The 22,312-nt window shown below is 54.7% G+C and overlaps 1 protein-coding gene and 1 long non-coding RNA gene across 3 annotated transcripts; one reads left to right on the top strand and one right to left on the bottom strand.

Moving 5' to 3' along the window:
- Positions 1-3,013: 3,013 nt before the first annotated feature.
- Positions 3,014-5,982, bottom strand: LOC147913887 (uncharacterized). Of its 2 annotated transcripts, XR_015556012.1 has the most exons (3): positions 5,913-5,982; positions 5,296-5,418; positions 3,014-3,176 (listed from the first exon to the last, which is right to left on the bottom strand). It is a non-coding gene; the product is annotated as an uncharacterized LOC147913887 (long non-coding RNA). The 2 variants fall into 2 exon arrangements; XR_015556011.1 differs by lacking the exon at positions 5,913-5,982 and having other exon boundaries at positions 5,296-5,896.
- Positions 5,983-11,939: 5,957 nt separating this feature from the next.
- On the top strand, positions 11,940-21,855 carry CCDC197 (coiled-coil domain containing 197). Its single transcript, XM_087448550.1, is given in 10 exon segments — positions 11,940-12,107; positions 13,421-13,572; positions 14,632-14,717; positions 15,015-15,096; positions 15,425-15,603; positions 17,112-17,211; positions 18,278-18,391; positions 18,394-18,425; positions 21,651-21,809; positions 21,811-21,855. Coding segments are annotated over 10 exon segments (1,056 nt in total). The 5' UTR covers positions 11,940-12,000.
- The last annotated feature ends 457 nt before the right edge of the window (positions 21,856-22,312 follow it).

The raw sequence follows: 22,312 nt of genomic DNA, 5'->3' as shown, positions 1-22,312 counted from the left end.
GGGGTGGGGTCGGGAAGGAGGCGTGGAGTCCGGGAGGAGGGTGGAGGGAGGGTGGGCTCAGGGAGGAGGGCGGAGGGAGGGTGGGCTCAGGGAGGAGGGCGGAGGGAGGGTGGGCTCAGGGAGGAGGGTGGAGGGAGGGTGGGCTCAGGGAGGAGGGTGGAGGAGGGTGGGCTCAGGGAGGAGGAGTAGAGGGAGGGTGGGCTCAGGGAGGAGGGTGGAGGGAGGGTGGGGTCAGGGAGGAGGGTGGAGGGAGGATGGGGTCAGGGAAGAGGGGAGGAGAGAGGGGTGGGCTCAGGGAGGAGGGCCGTAGGGAGGCTGGGGTCACGGAGGAGGGGCGGAGGGAGGTGTGGGGTCAAGGAGAGGCATGGGGTCAGGGTGGGGTTGGGTAGGCCTTCCAACGGAGGAGGCACAGGCCGCCCAGAGTTTTGGCAGATGCAGGTTGTCGAGGTGCACAGGTGGGTGCAGGGCATCCTGGGCAGAGGGTACAGCAGGAGCCAAGCCCTGCGACATTGAAGCCTGTGGCCCTGAAGCCTGGGGCCTTGAAGCCTGTGGCCAGTGGGCGACCACAGGAGATGGGTGTGGCCAGACCGCAGGGTGTGGGGAAGGGCAAAGTGGGGCTGGAGGAGTTGCCAGGCGCTGGATCAGGAGAGCTTTGCAGGTCATGCTAAGGCTTGGACTGTATGAGGTCGGCAATGGGGAGGGTTTTTTTTTTGCCTACAAAAGATTGACCTTTATTTCTCTCGTATATCAGTCCAAGATCAGCATCCAGGTCGGAGGGCAGCTCTGCTTTTCAGTCGTGACCCGGGTTCCCAGGTTGTGCTGTGGTTCCCTAAAGCCTTGTCATCCTCTGTTGGTTTGAGGCAGGGTTGCCACAGGTCCCAGGGTTCTGGAGTCTGGGAAGACCAGGATCAAGGTGCCAGCAGACCCGGTGTCTGGGAGGGCCCCTTCCTGGCTTGTGGATGGCTGTCTTCTCACTGTGTCCTCACATGGCAAAGAGCAGCCTGGGAGGTTTTCAAGCAGTTCAGAGGCACTCGGGGTGGGGTGGGGGGGAGGAAAGAGGGAGGGGGAGGGATAGAGGGAGTGAGGGAGGAAAAGAGAGAGAGAGACACAGCTGTCTTCGTTGGGAAATACTTGGATAAAAGTTGGGGGTGGCCGTGATTCCCACCTCATCCTGGGCCTTGAGAGGAGGGAGGCAGTTCTGCACAGCAGAGGGAGAGGAGCTTGAACCCAGGAGGGAGGGTAGTGGGAGTGGCCATTGTGGGGGCCAGCCCTGCACTCAGGTGGCCCTCCCACCCCGCCTGCACTTCCCAGGAAGCTCGGGCTCCTGAATTGTAGACAGCGAGCCTACCTTGGCAGGTGTCCAGCCTGAGAGCCAGCCTGGAGCAGGGCCCTGGGGGCAAGAGAACTGGGTAGAAATCTTGGGAGAGGCTTTGGACACAGAAGGGCCAGAGAACCCGACCAGGTTAGAGCCAATCAGAGCCACGTCTTGAGGGATGAGAGGCCCCCTGGCCATCTGGCCACATCTGCTTGGCCTCCACTCTGTGCCTCTTCCTGGAGGACTCTTAATGGAGCCTCTTAATGAAGAGTAGGTCTGTGTATGGCGTCGATGACTCAGCCCTCCATCCCCGCCTGCCTGGCAGGGAGAGTCCTCTGTAAGTATCATCAAGGGGAGTAAGAAAGCCTGGTTTCCTTTTTGACTGTGCTGGCTGCCCCATTTTCTGTCAGATCCCTGCTCTGCCCTTCTGTGCCGGGCTCTGTGCCTGGCAGACTGACCAGGACATCACCTAAGGTGTTTGCCCTCTGACTTTTGACTGGGTCCAGCCAAGGGGAGGCGCTGGTGGGTGAGACAAGAGAGAGAAGTCAGGATACTTATTTCTCCAGCTCCTCCTCTGCTTTGGGCCACGGTTCTGACTGTGACTCCATCCTCTGTCGCTACAGCTCCTGTCAGGCTCCAGGGTCATCATCCCCTCCCCTTGCCCCCTCGGCCCTGGGCGCTAACAGCCTCCCGTTGTTGCTGGATCTGGGTGCCTCGCTCTGTCTCGGTGCCCTTGACCGTGCCCACACCTCTGTCCCTTTATCGACTTCTCTTCAACCTTTCATATGTGCCTGCTGTGTCTTGCTAGGGTCATCAGATAAAATACAGGATGCCCAGTTAAATTTGAGTTTCGGATAAACAACAAATGCCCTTTACTATAAGTATGTCCCAAATATTGCAGGGGACATACTTATACTAAAGAGTTACTTGCTGTTTATCTGAAATTCAAATCTAACTGGGAGTCCTGTATTTTCATTTCTAAATCCGGCAATCCCACTGCAGCCCCCTGATTGATACGCTAATGTGTCCCTCGGGTCATGGGGCACGTCCAGCCGCCCCTGCCCAGAGGAATAGGTGGATTTGAAAGCCCTACACTGGAGAGATGGAGCAGGGGCTGCTGCTTTCTCCCGCTGAGGGCAGTGGGGGGCTTCCCTGGGGACAGGAGTCGTAGCCCAAAGATGAGGCGATGAGGGGATTGACCCAGACATCTCCCCAGGCGACTGGCATCATCCCCTAAAATGCCCCCAGGGCCACGGCAGAGACATTCCTTGTCCCTGCTCCCATAAGCAGGTCCTGGCCATTGGCAGTGATGTGTCGAAATCTCAGCATCAACTTTGAGGTCACAGCAGAGCCCTGGGGGTTGGCAACCAGGAGAAGGACATTTGGAGAAAGGGGGCATTAGAAGCATCAGAGCCGTTCTGTGGACTGTACGCTGGGTTTGGGGTGAGATTGAATTCCCTTTCTATCACCTCCTAGCCATGTAACTCTGGGCCTCAGTTTCCTCACCCATACAATGGGCACAGTGGTTCCTATAGGACAGTCTGCAGTGAGGTTAATTAATGACCCGCTCATGGCACTCAGACAATAAGGAACAGGGTCAGGACTGAACTGAGGTCTGCCCACCTCCAAGGCCCGGTCTCTTATCCTCTGAATTGGTAAAGATTTGCTGCTGTAACAAACCCCACAGCATACAACGGCTCAAACACAATAGTTTATTCCTCTCTCTTGAAAATCTACACACAGCCGGTATTCTTAATCAAGAAATGGCTCTCCTCCCAGTGGTGACTCAGGGACCTGGACTGCTTCCATGGGTGGCTCCACCATCTTATAAACGTGTGACTTCTGAGGTCTCCGTGTTCATCTGCGTTAAGGTGGAAGAGGAAAGAACGCGGAAATGACACATGGAAAGTTCTATCGGCTGTGCCTGGAAGTGGTGGATATTACTGACTCGCACATCATACTGGCTGGTACTCAGTCACCTGGCTACTTCCAACTTCAGACATGCTAAGAAATGTTTTCCAGCTCTGTTCCCGGGAAGAAGGGGAAGCCAGCAGCCTCGGCCACACTTCCTTGCCCCGAGAAATGAACCACCGATGACTCTCAGGAGAGCTTGCAAGGACGCCCCAGGAGAAGGGAGCTCTTGGTGGTCCCAAAGAAATGAGGCCATGATGCTTGGTTTGGGGCCCCAGGAGCAGACCCTGAGACCAGGGTTGGAGTTTACACTGCGTATGTGGGAGGAGCTCCCATCATACACAGCAGAGGAGGAGGGAGGTGAGGCAGAAGAGGGAAGTCAGCTAATAAAGGATGTGCTCTCAGGCCAGTTACCACTGTGGGCAGCTGAAGCTTAACCTTGCAGGGAACTCCAGGAGCCAGTGTGGAGCCACAGCCTCAGAGTTGTTCTATTAAAGGAGTGGGGGAGCTGGGGTATTTATACACCCCCATCAGTTGGTGGTTGAGGGCTGCTCCCGGGAGGTGTTAATTCCCTGGTAATATGGCCTCCATTGTTGCAAAAGGACATGTAGGTGGAAGCCTGGAGGTGTGCACCAAGTGGTCAGGGTGGGGACGTGAGCAGAGCCCCAGTGTCTGCTATACTCAGTGAATGCACAAGGGATGCTCAATTCCTTCTTGATTGGCCCCCTGAAGGGACAGGACAGGGGTCAACTCCCAGCCTGCAGCTGTGTCCATCACCTTCACCCCTGGTCCAAAGGCTCCTAGAAGCAGGGCCACAGAGCTTGGAGGCAGCTGCAGGGCCAAGGGGTGAGCACTTGACTCGGAGTCCACTGACCTGAGTTGGAGCCCAGGTCTGCCGCTTATTGGCTCGAGACCTTGGGCAAGTCAGTCATCTTCTCTTCCAAGCTCAGTCCACTCTCTGTTCATTTAACAACACTGACTGGGCACCCACTGAACACGTGGCTTGCACTGTGCCGGGCCCTGAGGACACAGCTGAGGACACAGTCACTGCTCAGCCCTCCTGGGCTCACAGGCAGTTCCAGCTCTGTGCCAGGGCTGCTTTGTGGGGAAAATAGTTGGGGTGGGGGTCTGAAAAGCAGAGAGGACTCCCAATCCAGTCTCGGGGGGCAAATTCAGTTCCTTTGCTGAGCATCTCTCCAGACCTCATGCCTGGTGCAGGGGTTCCTACACTGGAGGCGCCCACAGGTTCCTATCTGTAAAATGGGTGTGCTCACTACACCCTGCTGAGATTGTGGTGTGGGGGAGATGAGATTGGAACTGCCTACATGGCTTGCAGGGCCCCGTACAAAATGAAAATGCAAACCCCTGTCCAAAAATTATCAAGAGTTTCATGACAACAGCAGAGCTTGAGAACAAGCATTTCTGAGTACAGACCCGTGTGCCTGCACCTCCATGAGATCTTGCTGCGGAAAGGGCTTTATAAACTGTAAAGTGCAGAGCCCACATGAGAGATGGTGATTAGCTGAGAGCAGCGGGAGTCCAAATGAGCATGTGGGTAAATGGCACCCACTCTGTGTAAGGCCAGGCCCATCCTCTGGCCAGAGGCACTGAGTCAGACAGACTGTCCTCAAAAAAGGCCGGCTGGTCCCCTGACTTTGGCCGAGGCCCAGACACCCTGCCCCCAGGTCAGAGTGGGTGGCAGCTTCAGGACCCAGGATTGGAGGCACAGACTGTACGAGAACTGCAGGCTGTGCTGGGTGACGCACAATGATACCTGGTACCGGGAAGCCTGTCAGGGCCAGGGTACTGGCTGCCTGGTCCCACACCTCCCTCTGCTCAGGGCAAATGCTACTCAGAGTGTGGTGCCCCCAGCATGCTCAGCTGTGCCCCTGGGTGGCCCTCCTAGGAAGCCCTCAGGACTTCATCTGGATGCAAACACTCTCCTTAGAATAGGACTGGTGGAGTGATGGCCGTGAAAAGCACATTGACCTTGCTCCTCATGTCCATCCAGGTCCCTGGACCCCCCACGATCTAGCCCCGAATTCTTAGCCTGTCTCGTAAGGTCTTACCTGGCGCAGCCCAGAAGTTCTGTAGGTCAGAGGTCTGGGAGGGCTCGACTGGGTTCTCCTCTTAGGGTCTCCTGGGGCTGAAACCGAGGCCTGGGCTCTTCTCTGGGGCCCCTGGGGCAGACTCTGCTTCCAGACATGTCCAGGTTGTTGGTGGAGTTCAGCAACTTGCAGCCGCAGGACTGAGGTCCCCGTTTTCCTGCTGTTGGCTAGGGACCAATCTCAGCTCCCAGAGGCCCCTCAGGTCTTTGCCCCAAGACCCCTCCATCTCAGCCAGCTGGAACTGCCCTCACCTTGACTCCCTCTCACACTGTGAGGCTCTCAGACTCACTCTTCTGCTACCAGCCGGGGAAGACGCTCTGCTTTCCAGGGCCCGTGTGATCAGATCAGACCCACCACGTCATCTCCCTGTCTCGTGGTCCGCTGATCTGTAACCTTAGTTACAGCCGCAAAATCCCTTTTACCATGAAAGGTGACATAATCACAGGTGTGACCGCTGCTCGTATTCACATTTCCGGGGCCCGGGGGACTCTGGGGCAGGTTAGGATTTGGTGCGCCTCCTGACCCCGGCTCCCTGCCTTTCAGGACACCACACTCCCTGGCTTCTCCTCCTTCCTCACCTCCGCTCCTGCTCGGCCTCCTTCGCCGCATTCGCCCACCACCGCCAGCATTTTTAAGCACATCAGGACTCCCTGAAAAAAATGACAATAAAAAGCCGCTGGGTCCAGGCTGCCCAGGGAGCTGGCAGAAGCCACTCCAGCTGGGGACTCTCAGGCCCCCACTCAGGGCAGCTCGTGTCCCAGGGGCTGGGGCCTCGCCCTCCAAGCTCAGTGGATGGAGTGACTGCCCAGGGTCAGGTAACCCCCCGGGAGATTTTGGAAAGTGCTGAGTTGCCCTCTTGTCCACTATGGGGGGGCCCCTCTGGCAGCTGGGGGTGAAGGGGGGGTGGGTGACTTAGACAGAACTGGCCCATTTTCCAGCTTGGTGGAGAGTGTTCAGGAGGGGGCCTGGCCTTAGCTAGAAACGGCTGTGGACCCAAAAATGGCACAAATGCTGGATCGGGAGTGGACCCGCACCAGGCAGAGTTACAGTCATAATAGTGGCTTTTTTTTGAGCTCTTTCTATGTGCCAGGTGCTAAACTTGTGCATCAGCTAATTCAATCCCACAGCTACTTTTGAGGTGGGTACTATTGCTAACCCCATTTCACAGAGGAAGAAACTGAGGTCTGGCGAGATTAAGGGACTTGCCCAAGGCCAGGCAGCTCATGGCTGGAGAGCAGCTGCCGAGGGACGTCACATCTGCCTTTGGCGTTCCTGCCGTGCTGAAAAATGACTATCCATCTGTGCTCCAGCGTTAATAAGGTGGTTATTACAGCAACAGACTTTCTCTGGGGGGGTGGGGAGCAGTTGAAATAGGACTAAAGGAGGGACACTACAGGGAGACATATTTGGACTCAGGGTGAGGAAGGGCAGATGTTCTGGAGTCAGAGTGGTCCAGAGGTGGACAAGGCTACTTGGGAGGGAGGAAGCTACCTGTCGCTGAATATATGCAGGTGAAGAGGCCATTCATACTTTCTGAGGCCCTAGTAATAACAGACCCTGTACCGGGCACCTTACGTAGGTCGTCTTTAGGTCCTCACAGCTCTATCACATAGGCACTGTTGGACCCAATTTACAGATGAGGAAACTAAGCCTCAAAGAGATTAAGTGACTCATTGATGGTGTGCCAGTGGTTAGTGGGGGAGCCGTGACTCGAGCCCAAAGCTGTGTATCTGCTGGTACCACACCTCTCCTGAGCTCCCACTGTGTGTTCAGTTCTGTTCTTCTAGATGCTGAGACTCTAGCAGGGACAATGCAGTCCCAGTCCTTGCCCTCACGAGATCACATTCCAGGCGGGAGGAAGACAATCCAGGTTGATGAGGACTAAGTAATGAGTGCAGAAACAGTGGCTTTGCCCCTGCGCAGCAGGTGGGTGAACAGTGACCTGCACGGCACTGGTTTTAGGCAGGGAGATGGGGAGATTGGGTCTGCACTTTAAGGAGTGCTCTCTCCAGCTGCTGGGTGGAGAAGGGCCTGCAGGGGACGGAGAAGCAGGATGACCAGCGGGGAAGGCTGTTGCGTTGGTCCACGCTGGAGAGATGGGTGTGGACCAGGGTGGGCCAGAGGATGGATTTGAGAGACTCTGGAGGCAGAACCAAGGGGCCTTGCTGAGACGAGCCCCATGACTGAAGCTCAGAGTGCGGAGGTGACATGGCCAATGCCACACAGCTGGAACACAGAGGAGGTGTGATTTGAGCCCAGGTCTCTAGGCCCCTAAACCCATTCTATTCCCTACATCTCAATGCTTCCCCAAGTTGCCACGAAGATTATTCCTGGGGACCAAGAGGAAACAGTTAATGGCTGCCCCTCAGCCCTGTGGTCAGAGCAGCCTCTTCCCACCTCTTCTCAGGAGGGCAGTTCCTCCAAGATACTGCAGGATGGGAGTTGGGGGGAGCTGAGATGTCACCATCATAGACATTGGAAGGCCCAGCCCCCAGTGGGTGGACCCCGGAGCCATGGCTAATGCCTCTGTCCTCCCTTCTAGGAGGGCCCGAGGGCCCTACCTCTGGAGGGCTGCCCCAGACATGGCCTCAGAGGGTCCCAGGACCTGCTTGGGCGTATCCCCAGCTCTGGGACCTGGAACGTTCTCTGGTGCAGGGCAAATGAGGGTAAGAACAAGGGGCAGCTGACACTGGGGGCCTCAGAGGAGCAGCGGCCACAGCACAGCCTCCCGGGCCCTGGGCTGCTGTGGGTTGTGCGTCCTCTGTACCCGGGGTGGGAAGGAGGGGATAGAGATGGATCTCTGAGATTCTAGCTCAGTCAGGGAGGGAGGATGCAGTGCCAGGTCTCAGCACAGTTCCGGCAGATTCCACAGGGCTTGCTTGTCTTCCTGCACCCATTCGGCCCCCACCCCACCTCCGGGCTTCACAGGGTCCCCATCCTTCCCTGAAGCCACCGTCGCCAGCCAACCAAGAACCAAGGCTCCTCTACTTCCGCCTCTCCCTCTGTCACAACTCGCTCTCAGAAAAGGGTTCCGTGCTAGGGGATCACAGCCATTGCCATCTTCTGGAGGGAATGAGAGGGGAGGAGCAGGAGATAAAACTAAGGCTGACTGTGTGTCAGGCACTGTGCTGCCTGCTCTTCTCAAAGGGTTACGATCGTATACAAGTTTCCCCTCATCCTCTGCCCCCAAGATAAAGCCTACAAAATTTGTTCATACCCTTCTAGACTTTCTTCTATGCACACAGACACACAGGTTAATTTTAAAAAATGAGATGATGCTAAGTGTTCTACATGGATTATCTCATTTAATCCTAGGTGCTGTAATCTCCACTTGCGTTTCAGGAAACTGAGGCTCAGAGAGCTTATGTACTCCTCCGAAGGTCACACAGCTGGTAGCCCAGCCTGGCCCCTCAGCCTCGCTCTGCATTCTGAGCATCACCTATGGCTGGGGAAGGCTGGCCTTGTCCCTGGCGGGGGCATTTGGGGCTGCAAGGCAGGCGGGGTTGGAATTCTGGGCAGGAAGCCTGATCTGGCTCTCCTTTCTGCTGTGCTGTGTGACTCAAGCTCTGGGGTCAAATTCCAGCCCCACGAGTCCTTATTAAGGCTTAAAAAAAAAAGGGGCTCTATTGCCATTTAATTGTGGCTCTGCCCTTGAAGCAGGCTCCCAGCTCCCAAGGCTCCCAGCGGTCTGCAACAGCCTTGCCTTAGAGTTCTCGCGCCCAAAGCCAGGGGCTAGAGGCGGGCTGGGGGTCTGAGACCTGGGCCCCTCACCAGCTGCGTGACCTTGGCAGTTCCCTCCTCTCTCTCAGCCTTGGTCTTCTCCTCTCTTCTGAAGTTCCTTTCAGCCCCAGTGTAAACCCACGATTCTTCCCCTAATGGGGGAAGGGTGGGGCTGCAGCTTCCTGGGTGACGCTGGGAGTGGGAGAGGAGGAAGAGGAAGCACCAGAGCAGCGAAGAGGGCTCTGAGGCAGGTCGGTGGGTTTGGAAGGGAGGGGAGTTAAACAACATGTTCTGGAATCCCTAGATGTGGGTTCAAACCCCAGCTCAGGACCTATGCAGTTGTGTGGGGCCACACTCAGAAGACCCCATATTTTATGAGCCCACAAATTACGTAGCCAGCCCTGCAACCGGTTATCAGCCGTGTGCCGTGGCAAGTTACTTCACCTCATAGATCCTCAGTTTTCTCATCTGCAAAATGGAGCAATGCTTCCACCACTCTGAGGATTGTTCTGAGAATTAAATGAGAGACGTCAGGCAAAGAGCCAGGCAGCGGTAAAGCCATGGTGTCAATCCTGGTAATTATGGTGATCGCTCTACAGGGAGAAATACCTCAGGAGCAGCCGGTGTCTCCCCCAGCTTTGTCCCAGTGCTTTCTGGGCACTTCACAGGACGCTTCAGGACAAAAATAAAATCCTCATCGGGAAGCAAATCTTTCCACCATCGCACAGCCCCGCTGCCTGTGGCGACACTGGGTCAAGTGGTTTACGGCCTACACTACTGGGAGATTAGGTTGCGGGGATTTTGAGCCTGGGAAGAGAAGAGGGTCTGGCGAGGCTGCTCCAGGGTCCGCTTTCAGCCAGGGGAGGGTCGGTCGTCTGCCCTTCACAAATGAAGTCCCAACACCAGAGGTGCTAACGGAGCACCTCCCGGTTCTACCTTACGTCTTGTAGGACCCCCACTGGATCTGTTTCTAAGTGCCGGCAACCCACCCTCCCAGATGGTTCTGGAGTCCTGACCTCCCGGATTAACATCTCAGCTCAGCAACTTCCCCACAGTGAGACCTTGGGCAAGTTACTAAACCTCTCTGGGCCTCGGTTTCCCCATCTGTAAAATAACAGCTTTAACCTGGTGGGCGTGTCATATTTAGTTAACCCCTGCGTGGGAAGCGCCTAGCACTGTGCTGACGAACGTCAGCCACAACTGCTGGGCCTCCCTGCCTGACCTCCGCTCCCCGAGAGCACGCTCTCGCTGGCCTGGCTTACCTGAGCCTCCGCACGGTGAGCTCCTGCTCAGCACCCCTTTCCCCTTCTCCAGCCCACGGCCTCGGGATTTGCTCTGGGAAACCGCCAGCCCCCACTGCAGCCCCTGTGATGTGGCTGTCAGTCAAGCCCAGGGGCGGGCCTTGACCCGGGCTCAGCCAATTGGGCACCCTCTCTAAGGGCCTTGATTCTTGAGGGTGGAGAGGCGGATGGAAGGGGCTGGGGAGGGGTCATTTGGGGGGAGCCCCCTGCGTTCTTGCTGGCTGGATCCCCTGGGCTGCCCCGGGCCCCTGTCCTCTCTGAGCCTGGGTCTTTAGCTTTTCTTGGGATCCTGTGCCCCGCCTCATAGCCTTCCACTGACCCCCTCTTTGCCCAGAGTAGCCTGGTGGTTTCTGAAGCAGGCAACCAGAAAGCCTGGCCCGTACACTCTGGCTTCTGCTGACAGCTTCTCCTGAGTGCCTGAGCTGCAGACACCCAAAATCAGGTAGAAGGAGGTAAAAGGGGGAGTCCCAGGACACGCCAGTGGGATTTGGGCAGCCCACGAAGTGGGAGCATCAAGAATGACCCCCACCTCAACTACAGATGACCAGCCTTGAAAGAGGACACAAACAGCCCAAGTCTCCGCTGGGGTTGCCAACGCCTCTCCACCCTTCTCCTTGGGAGCTGAACCAGGGAGGCAGGGGTGGGGAGGGCCACTGGACCACGCAGAATCTGGCCCTCCACCCACAGGTGGCTCCTGCAGTGGACACGTCACGAGGACGGAAGCCAGCATTGTGATGTCGCAGCCTGGCTGTGGCTTTGTGCTCCTGGAGCTGTGAGTGAGTCAGCCGGGCCCCTTCCTCCTCCCCAGGCTCATGGACCCATGTCCGATGCTTGGGGCTGGAAAGGCTGACCATGTAGCCCCTCATCTTCTCTCCCTGCTCCTCCCATGTGCTGGGGCTGGCCCAGAAGATGGCCAATGAATGGCATGCCTAGGGAGACTTCCTTCTCCTTTTGGCCATAACTGGGAACCAGACTTAGGCGAGTGGCCCAGGAACTCTTTGCAAGGCTGTGTTGAAACTACCTGTTAACTAGGCCACCTTCCCAGTTTGACCATGAGCTCATTCGAAGCGTCTGTTTCGGTCTCCACTCTAGTGTCATAAGCTCGATATATGCTCGGAGGACATGATGTGGGTTCAATGCATAAAAGGGTGGAGGATGGGGGGTACAGATGGATGACAAAGGTGCCCCTCCCCGTATGGGCTGCTTTCTGAACCAGCCCCAGCTCTGACCCTGGGACTCCTTCCTGAGTGCTGTTGGAAGCCAGCACCTGTTGGAATTCCCAGGCATCTTGGTGCCCGTGGGACTTGGTGGTGATGGGCCATCCCAGTTATGGGGTGGCAAGGGCAATAATGCTGCTACAGAACATCACATTTGTTCCCTCTAGAGCAAAGGGTGCAGTTCAAAGACCCTAGACTTTGGACTTAATGAGCCCCAAGTCCAAATCCAGTCCTGCTGAATGTCCTTGAGCTGGTCGCAGACCCCTCTGAGCCTCTGTTTCCTTTTCTAAGAAGTGAGAATGTAACCTGGCTTCTGAGGACTGTCAGAGGATCAGAAGAGACAACTGCGGCCCTGATTGTGACTGTTGCCACCTGTCTTCTTCCTGCCTCATCACGTGGCCCTCGTCCTTCTGGGGTTCTGAGGGACAATGCCTGTGGCCGTGGTCACAGACCAGGCGGATGGCCCAAGCAATACTGGTGACAAGGATGGGGACCTGCAGGTGCTGTTACAGGAACTCTGCCAGCTCCAGGCCAAGTATGAATTGTCTCAGGCTCTTCTGTGCCCCTTGCCCCAGCCTCAGTGCCACCTGCAGTGGGCTAAGTGGCTGGGACTGAGCAAAAATGCCCGCGGAGGCCAGGCCAGGGAATGGACGAGGAGGAGAGTGATGCCTGGAAGTAAATTGGGAGGGGCAGCTGTGGTGAGGGGGATGGGGGCTGGGCTTCCACCCTTTGACCTCAGCCCCTGGGCCGTCCTGGCCCTGTGCAGGCTGTCTCCCATCACGAAGGCAGGGGGTGGGTGGCCATCTCTATGCATTGTCAGCTCAGCCCCTCTAAAATCAACCTGCGAGGCTGCCAACCTGGCTCTGGGTGGAGATCCTGGGTCCTTGCCTTTTGGGTGGCCCTTCGATTTCTAGCTCCCCACGAAAGTCTGAATTGGATGCAAAAGGATGTGTCTCTGAGCAATTTTATGGAGAAAAGGGCCAATTCTTCCATCAGATTCTGTAAGGGCTTCTGATCCCAGTAAGGTTTAGCACCACTGTGGCTCATAGGGCCCCACGTGGTATTTGTGTGGAAAGACAATCTTTGTCCACATTTTTCAAGATTGTATGGATGATAAAATGGGGCCCGAGAGGCAGAGTGGCTTGCCCTATGTCACTCAGCGGTCACTCAGAGATACCCACCACAGCCCCAGCCTCAGCCAGCTGGCCAGGGCAGGCCCACTCTCCCCCCTGCCCTTGATCGCAGACCTTGACTGGGCCCAGAGCAGGCGACCTATTGGAGACTCATCCTGCTTGGGGGTTCCCCCAGGAGTCAGGCATGACGGGGCAGCGGCACGCAGCCATCTCCCCTCTGGGGGCTGCTGGGGCTCCGACCTCAGACTGAGTGCTCCCAATGTGCTGGGCACCCCAGGCGTGGTCCCGGCCAGCCTGTGAGGGAGGGTCTCTCATTACCCCTGTTACAGGTGGGCTACCCAGGCACAGAGAGGTGAAGCACCTGGCCAGGTCACCAGCTAGCAGGGGCTCACGCCACCCACCACCTGCTCAGCCTCAGGAGAGGCTCCACAGACCCCCACGCCAGCAAGGCCTGGCTTCACTCTCCCCCGTGCCCCTTCCTCACGGCCCGACACTGGCATCTCTGTGACCTGTTTGTGGCTCAGTTTGCTGAGCAGTAACATGGGGGTGGGAGGCTGAAGTCAGCGGCCCACTCATGGTGGGGTTGGACCCACTGGCCCGGCGCAGGTCTGAGTAGGAGACCCACAGAGAGTGGCCTCATGAGGGGTCCTGACCTGGGAGCCTCTAAACCACGTTCTCACGTCTGGCTCTCGCCATCTCTGAACTGTCCCTACAGGCAGAGGAAGCTGAAGAGACAGGTCAAGGAGCACAAGCATTTTGAAGACTACCTGATCAAGGTCCTCGAGGAAACCCCCAAGGTTCATATGCAGCTTCCTCAGAAAGCCTGTCGCCGCAGCCCAGTCCCGGCCTGGGCCTGGGGCCTGGTGGGTGACCTCACTGAGCCTCAAGCATATCTACTATTATTTTGTCTTTACCTTTGGCTTTTGTTTTGCTATTTTTTCCAGTTTTATTGAGATATAGTTGACATACAGCACCGTGTGAGTTAAGGTGTACAGCATAATGACTTGACTTGCATATGTTGTGAAATGGTTACAATAAGTTTGGTTAACATCCATCATCTCATATAGAGACAGAAAAAAAGAAAAAAAATTTTTTTTCCTTGTAGTGAGAACTCTTAGGATCTACTCTTTTAACAACTTTCAAATACACCACACAGCAGTGTTAGCTGTAGTTCTCAGGTTGTACGTTACATCCCCAGTACTTCTTTATCTTATAACTGGAAATTTGTACCTTTTCCTCCAATTCCCCCTCCCCCAACCCCCTGCCCCCAGTGACCACAAATCTGATCTCTTTTTCTATGAGTTTGGTGGTTTGTTTATTTTTAGATTCCACATATAAGTGAGATCATACAGTATTTGTCTTTCTCCATCTGACTTATTTCAATGAGCATAATGCCCTCCAGGTTCGTCTGTGGTGTCACAAATGGTGCAGGATTTCCTTCTTTTTATGGCTGAATGATATTCCAGTGTATATATACACCACAACTTCTTTATCCCTTCATCTGTCGATGGGCACTTAGGTTGTTTCCACGTCTTGGTGTTTTGCTGTTATTAACTGAGATTACGCCAACATCTGAAATGGGTTTTTGTGTTTTATTTTGTTTTGTCATGATATGTACCAGAGTCCACTTTTATAAGTGCTGGAAGGAAACCTGTTAGGAAAGGGAGAGGGAGACACACGTATGTATTTTTATCATCATCATCATTATCTCAACATCATCAATAATAACAATAACTATTACCATTTACTAAATATTGACTCTGTGCTAAGCTCTTTAGTAAATCTTTTCTACACCTCCTTATGAACTTCTGAGAAATGTTTTACGCAGGCTCAGAGAGGTTGAGGAACTTGCTCAAGGTCGCCCAGCTGGGAAGCGGTGGGGCTGGGTCTCAGACTCTGGTCTGACTTCATTGCCTCTGCTCTAAGTGCTATGGAGCCGTGGGAGCCCCGAGAACTCTGCCCTGGAGGTCAGGGAAGGCTTCACGGAGGAGGCGGCCTCTCGTGGGGCTCAAGTGAGTTCAGCAGAGGGGAACGGCATTGCAGGCAGAGGGAACAGGCTGGAGCCACGGCCTTGCATGGTGGGGTGCGTTCCAGTGTGCTCGAGCGCCAGAACCTGGCAGGGGCTGCTGGGAGATGTGTCTGGAAGGTTGAGCAGCACCAAAGTGCCTTGAGCACTGAGCCAAGGAGGGCTGCAGGGCTCCGGGTCAAGCATGGGGCTTGAAGCAGACCCCACACCCAGTGCTGCTTCTGGCAGCTTCCTGGCTTGGGGCCCTCCTAATTCAGCACCTCACCCTGTTCATCCCATCCAGAATGAGTCACCCCAGATCTGGGACCCCGTCACTCAGGACAGCAACAATTCCTGTCCTCTCTTGCAGGCTCCCCCAGTCAGCCGTTTGTCCCCAGGGGCAGTCTCCTGCCCCACTGGGCAGTCTCCATCCAGAATCCGTGTTCTCAGCTGATAGGCAGTCTTTGGCGTATAGAGGCTTCTCCTGAAGAGGCGGGAGGTGGGTGACGGGGCCGGACGCGGCAGGACCTGTCCCACTGTCTTGGAGTGAGCCCTGCGTGGATCGTCTGGCCCCTCTCAACTTTGGGGCTCCAGCCAGAATTCTGGGGCAGCAGCAGTAGCCGCATCCACGTTGTTAGCGTCACCCGCTGCAGGGGGCAGGTGAGGGCTGGGCTCTGTCTGCCCACCCCCCCTGCCACGGCTCTGTCTCCACAGGCTACAACAAAGAGGAGGAGCAGGAGGAGGCCCTGGTGGATGCTGTGGTAGAGCACTCCGGGAAGCTCTTCACAGTCAGCCAGGACGTCCAGAAGCATCTGGAGGCCTTCTCCGGGACGAACCAGGCTGTCCACCAGAGCCTGGAGTCTCTAGAGGAGGGCCACAGGGCTCTCATCCCGGTAACAACTGCCTGCAGCCTGGCCCATTCCCCTTGGCCCAGAGAATTGGGGGCATAGGGGTCCCCTTCCCTCCATACCCCGGGGGAGGCCTGGAGCAGTGGGGGGCCGCTGAGAGGGTCTGCATGGGGCTGTCACTCCAGAGTGGAGTGTGCTGTATCCCTTTCTCTCCCTTCTGCTGGCTGACTCAGGGCTTCCCCTGAGTGAGGCTCAGCTTATGCCTAAAAGGTGTTCTTCATGGCAGAAAAGACACGAGTTCTGGATTCAGACAGACTGGGCTTCAAATTCCAGCTCAGCCCCTGACTAGCTGCATGACCCTGGGCGAGTCTGTACCCTCTCTGAGCCTCAGTTTCTTCATCTGTCAAATGGAGGCAATGCAACCATGCTAGTAGGTTGTTGTGAGACACCGAACACAAACTGTCTCAACGTACGTGTCCCAAGAAAACATCTCTCTCTCTTTCCTTTTTGGTTAATTTGTAATAAGAACTTTCGCCAGGAGGGATGGGCACCCTGTGCAGAAGAAAGTGCCCCTGCAAAGGCCCGGCATGATGAATTTGAGTGCTACAGCTGCGGTCTGGGGACATGGAGGGGAAGGGGAGACGGAGGAGAAGGGGACACAGAAGAAGGCTGACTGGTGGGTTGATTCTTGCAAAGGACCATTGTGTGGCTTTTGCAGCCAGTCTCTGCCCCCTAGTGGCAGCACTGAGAACTACACATTTCGTACTTTTTTTTCCTTTGGAGAACAGGGATCCTTTATGGTTGGGGCACGTGAGAAGCATTTTACACGCTTTACCTCATTTAAATCTCACCCCAGCACCTCGAGGTAGGTGCTTTTATTCCTAAGTCTGAGACTAGGGGAGGTAAGTGAGGTGAGCATACAAGTGCAGGGTTGGATGTCATCTTTATTCAAAATTTTAATATTTTGTCCATCATGGATATTTTTTGGTGTTAACTTTGATTTTAAAAACACATTACATTAAAATATTATTTATCTTAATTCCTGAATTTTTTGACTTCCCCTTAAATTTTGCACCTTAGTCCCAGCCATGTTATTCTTCCCATTTTCGAGGTGAGGGAACTAAGACTCAGAGAAGTGAGGACACTGTGTATGTCCTGTCTCCAGACACATCCCCCAGGGCCTGGCGGGGAGTGTGCCCAGCGCAGCCCTGTGCCTCGCCCGCCTGGGCCATAGAGGGCCTCTCACAGCCTTGCTCCCCAGTGTCCTCCCAGCAGCCCCCGGGGCCAGAAGGGCACAGACTGGCGGCTCTGGTTATGGTGAGGAACACAGAGCTCCGGGGGCTGAGTTGGGATTCAAACCCCAGGCAGCCTGGACACGCCCTTTCCTGGGTCTCCTGGTGCCTTGAATAGCCCCGACCACCCAGAACTTTCCCCTCCTCCCACCCCCATTACCGCTCAGACCACCCTGAGCAGTGAGCTCCTCGGGACCAGGCCCAGTGCAGATGCCTGGGAGGGTTTGCGGCACTGAGGTGACCCAGCCCCTGTCCCCGCAGAGCCTCAAGACCCAGCTGTGTCCACTGCAGAGGAGGTGTTACCGCAAGCAGGAGCAGCGGTGGCGGTTGGAACACGGTGTCACCGACCAGAAGGACACGGGCAGCTGTAATGTGAGTCCAGTCGGCTGGCCAGGGGGTGGGGGTTGGGGCAGGGGCTGCGGGCTACTGTCTCCTCAATAATCATCAGCCCCCAACACACACACACACACATGCCCCACTTACCCACTCACCTCTCCTTGGCGGTGGTTAGCTTTCCAAGGGCTTCTCTAAGATGGGGCAGATGTTACTGTTCTATTCAGATGGGAAAACTGAAGCCACAGATAGTTGAGGACCGAGCTTACCAAGAACCAGAGCTGGGATCCCCGGGCCCAGTCCCAGGGCCTGGCATGTGCACTCTTGAATATTGGTTGATTCTTACCCATACCTATTTCACAGATGAGAAAAGTGATGCTCAGAAAGAGAAGTCATGGCCGAAGTCCGTGACCAGGGGCCAGGATTTCTGGGCTTACTCTCTTGAGCTGCTCCTCACTGGCCTTGGTGATGTGGACTAGTTACACTTTGGACCCCTGAGTCCTCCCCATAACCAGAGTCTGTGCCCTGCTGGCCTCAGGGGCTGCTGGGAGGACACTGGGAGCAAGGCCTGGGGCACAGGGCTGTGCCGGGCACACTCCACCTGGGCAGGGTGCGGCCAGTGAGTGTGGGACCTTCTCAGGCCTGGTGGGATCCTAGTTGGAGGACATGAGTTTGGAGTCTGTAGGCTGCAGACCTCCCACCAAGGAACTTAGAGGAGGAGCTGGACTGGAGTTTATAGAGCCCCTTCTGGGCCTTTCTCTTTAAGGTGGGAAGCAAGGCTGCTGAAGCTGACCGCAGCCCTTGAGGCCTGAAATCCAGGACTCGGGCGCTGCCCCAAATGAGCAGCACTGAGTTCCTCCATGCCCCTTCCTGGCCCCCACCCCAGGTGTGGACCACAGATGTCTCCAGCCAGGAAGTTAGTCTGTCCAGCGTCCCTCTTTGCAGGGGAAGACGCTCAGGCCCTGAGGTGGGGAGGGACTCGCCCAAGCCCCTGTGGGAGTGGAGCACAGACCAGGATGAGAAGGTGGCTCCTGGCTCCAGGACGCTTCTCTGGCCTGAGTGAGCTGGGGGCGGGGGCTGGGGGATGCTGGGAGAGGGCCTGAGCCTCCCCCTCCCCCTCTTGCGGAACCAGCTGCTCAGCTGCATGCAAACAGCCATCAACAACGTGGCCCAGCAGTGCCGCTCCTCTGCCCACGGCGTGCCCGAGAGCTGGGCCTCGTCGCCAGGCTCGACCTGATCCAGGTGAAGACTCCCCGCTCCCCAGGCCGGTCTCCAACCTGAGCCTGTCCTGGGCCTCGGCTCAGGGTGCATTCGTGGCTAGCCGCCCCCATTAGCCTCTCCCTCCGTGGCTCCATGGGCCCCTTGTGCAGTAGGTCTCGGGGTCTCTATTAGTCTCTCGACAGACTTATAATGAGCACCCATTAGGTGCAGGGTCAGAGGGGGTTGTAAAGGAACTTCTTCCCAGCCTGGTCTTCATGTGTAGCCCCACCCTGGCACATCACACACACAAACACACACACACACGGTGTGCACACTCATACAGACATTCACATGTGCTCTCTGCACACCTAACAATACACACGAAACATACAAGATACACTTGACAACAAACACGCCAAGATGCACACAGTTGTGGTCACACATTTACACACACATGCGCGTGCTGGGCGGGGGCGTTTCAGTGACGGAGGGAGCCTCTGCACAGGGTCCTCCGTTTACACTTCAGAGTCTCGGTCAAGTCCACCGAGCTTCCCCTTCTCACGGCCCCCACCAGGACCAAACCCCATCAGTCCTGATGCTGGTGCTGCGGTGACAGAGAACGCGCGAGCAGATTGGCTTCCAGCAACAACAGATCACGTCTGTGTGATTAAAATTAAAATTAAAAATTAAAAAATTTTTAACAATAGCTTTATTGAGATATAATTCACATGCGATAACATTTACCCTTGTAAAGCAGACACTGCAGTGTTTTCAGTAAAGTCAGAATTGCACAACCCTTGTTAGTATCTAACTCCTGCACATTTTCATCACCCCCAAAAATACATTTTGCATCTGGCTCTTTCACTTAGCATGTCTCCAAGGTTCATACATGTTGTAGCATGAATCAGTACTTCATCCTTTTTATGACTGACTAGTATTCCATTGTGTGGATGGAGCCCATTTTATTTATCCGTTTGTCAATTGATGGACATTTAGGTTGTTTCCATTTTTTGGCTATTATGAATAATGCTGCTATGAACATTTATGCACATGTTTTTGCATGGACATATCTTTTCAATTATCTTGAGTATATACTTCAGAGTGGAATTTCTGAATCACTTGGTAACTTGATGTTTAACATTTTGAGGAACTGCCAAACTGTTTTCCAAAGTGGCTGCATAATTTTACACTCCCATGTTCAGCGTATGAGGGTTCTAATTTCTCCATAACCCTGTTAACACTTGATATGTCTATCTTTTGTAATTTAGCCATCCTGGTGGGTGTGAACTGGTATCTCATTGTGGTTTTGATTTGCATTTCCCTGATGATTAGTGATGTTGAGCATCTTTTCATGTGCTTATTGCTATTTGTGTATATTCTTTTTTTTTTTTTTTGAGGAAGATCAGCCCTGAGCTAACATCCATGCCAATCCTCCTCTTCTTTTTGCAGAGGAAGACTGGCCCTGGGCTAACATCCGTGCCCATCTTCCTCCGCTTTATATGGGACGCCGCCACACATGGCTTGCCAAGCAGCGTGTCGGTGCGCGCCCGGGATCCGAACCTGCAAACCCTCGGGCCACCGAAGCAGAGCGCGCACTTAACTGCTGCACCACCGGGCCGCCCCCATTTGTGCATATTCTTTGGGAAAATGTCTATGCAGCTCCTTTGCCCATTTTTTAATTGAATTGTTTGTCTTTTTACTGTTGAGTTGTAAGATTTCTATATATACTCTCAATTCAAGTCTCTTATCAAATATATGATTTGAAAATATTTTCGCCCATTCTGTGGGTTGTCTTTTCACTTTCTTGATGGTGTCCTTTGAAGTATAAAAGTTTTTAATTTCGATGAAATCCAATTTAGCTATTTTTTCTTTGGCTATTTGTGCTTTAGGTGTCATATTTAATCCAGGGTCATGAAGATTTACACCTAAATTTTCTTGTAAGAACTTTATAGTTTTTGCTCTAATATTTAGGTTTATGATTCATTTTTGCTTAATTTTTGTATATAGTACGAGATCCTTTTGCATAAGGATCTTCAGTTGTCCCAATATCAGTTGTTGAAAAAATGATTCTTTCCCCATGGAATTGTCTCCTCACCCTTGTCAAAAATCAATTGGCTGCAAATGTGAAGGTCTATTACTAGACTTGTGGTTCTCTTCCATTGATCTGTATGTCTGTCCTTACGCCAGGACCACACTGTCTTGATTACTACAGCTTTGTAGTATATTTTGAAATTGGGGAGTGTGTCCTCCAACCTTGTTCTTTTTTGAGGTGGTTTGCCTCTTCTAACAGGCGTATCTTGCATCATAAGTAAAAGTTCAGTCGCTGGGTGGGTTTCAGGCATGGTGTGACTCAAGACTCAGTGGCACCACCAAGGATCTGTCCTTTCCACCCACTCCTGTCTGCCGTCTTCAGTACTGGCTTCATCATAGGACGTAACTTCCTTCCTCACTTGAGGCAGGTTCAGTGGAGATGGTCAAAGCCAGGATTCTTGGCTCCTCTGGAATACTGAGGAGGAGGCCCCTTCTCCAAAGTTGTCCAGTAGCAACAGTCAACAGCGGGTGAGCCTGCGTCTTAGCTGATAAGGACTTCTTACAAGAATCTCACAGGCAGTATCAGGGCTGCACCGTGGCACAGCTCCAGGGGCACCATTCACGTTGAAGGCCATAAAATTGACATCCCTGGGGCATATCCTTCACGTTGTGATATGAGTGATGTAATTTTGAATAAGAGCACATTTGTCTAAATAGTCACAGGGTATTAATTTCATCTTCTTCCCCAGAGAAAGGAAGAAATTACACAGTGATGTCAGGGGGTCCCAAGGGTCCCCCGCAACAATCACGCACCCGAGACTCACTGAGTCACCTGCCTGTGCTGGGCACTGTGCTAGGTAAAGAGTTGGAGGTGGGAGGAGGTCACCTGGTCCTTAAGAAATGAATGCCTCTCAGAGAGAGAGGCTGGGGGCAGTCGGGGTGGGCTTCCTGGAGGAAGCAGTGAGAAGAGGCAGGCAACCACATTCAGGAAACCACACGAGGACCTGGACTCTGAGTCGTCCAGCTCTGCTGCCACTGGGCTGTGCAGCTTCAGGCAAGTCACTTAATCTCTCTGAGCCTCGGTTTGATCATTTGCCAATTGGCATTGATACCACATCCTTAGCAGGGCCCTTGTGAGAGGAGATGTCAGTACCTTTGATGGTGCTTCGGTACCTGGGAAATGGTATCCAGGGGCCAAACCCCTGTCAAGTAAGAGAGATTTCTTTTTCCTCCCAGGACTTTATGTTGGACAAAACGGAGACTGTGAGATTTATCTCACTGCTCATGGAACCCAGAGTGTGCTGGTCAGGGGACAGCCTTGGGGACCAGGGGCTCAAAAGGTACCCCAGACCCTTCAGAAAATGTCCAAGGAGTCCAGCTTCGACCTCCAGGACCCCCCTTTCCCAGCACCCAAACATCACAGTGCTCCAGCCTGTACTGACCCCTCTGTGGCCACGCGAGCCCTGACAGCATCACGACCATCTCCTTACCTGCTCAGCCTCCTTTTCTTACCACCACCCCCGAGTGGGTGGGAGCCGGCCTGGGGCAGTGAGAGGGTGGGCAGGGTCCTGGGGCCAGCAGGGGGTAGGGAGTTGCTGTTCCCCATATTGGGGGATTGGCAGGCATCACGGAGAGGCCTGCCTGGGACCGTGGGAGAGAGAGACGGAGGTTCCCGAGGTGGAGGCAGCAGCCGGGTGGGAAGTCCAGGTTGGGGATCTGCACCCGGGAGCTGGGGCTGCATTTCTCACTGTCAGCGGTGGGTTCGTCTGAGACGGAGGAGTGTTGGGTAGATGCCTGGCTATTGGGAATGTCCAAGTCGTAGGAACTCTCGTAAAGAGCGACCCAGAGCCAAAGGATGCACGGGAGCTTGCCTGGCCCACAGCACACTGGTGGCACAG

This window comes from Ceratotherium simum, chromosome 24 (genome assembly GCF_057802395.1).
Source record: "Ceratotherium simum simum isolate JZ-2026a chromosome 24, ASM5780239v1, whole genome shotgun sequence".
Taxonomy (NCBI): Eukaryota; Metazoa; Chordata; class Mammalia; order Perissodactyla; family Rhinocerotidae; genus Ceratotherium; species Ceratotherium simum.
Note: the sequence above shows the minus strand (reverse complement) of the source record. Positions and strands in the feature narration are given on the sequence as shown.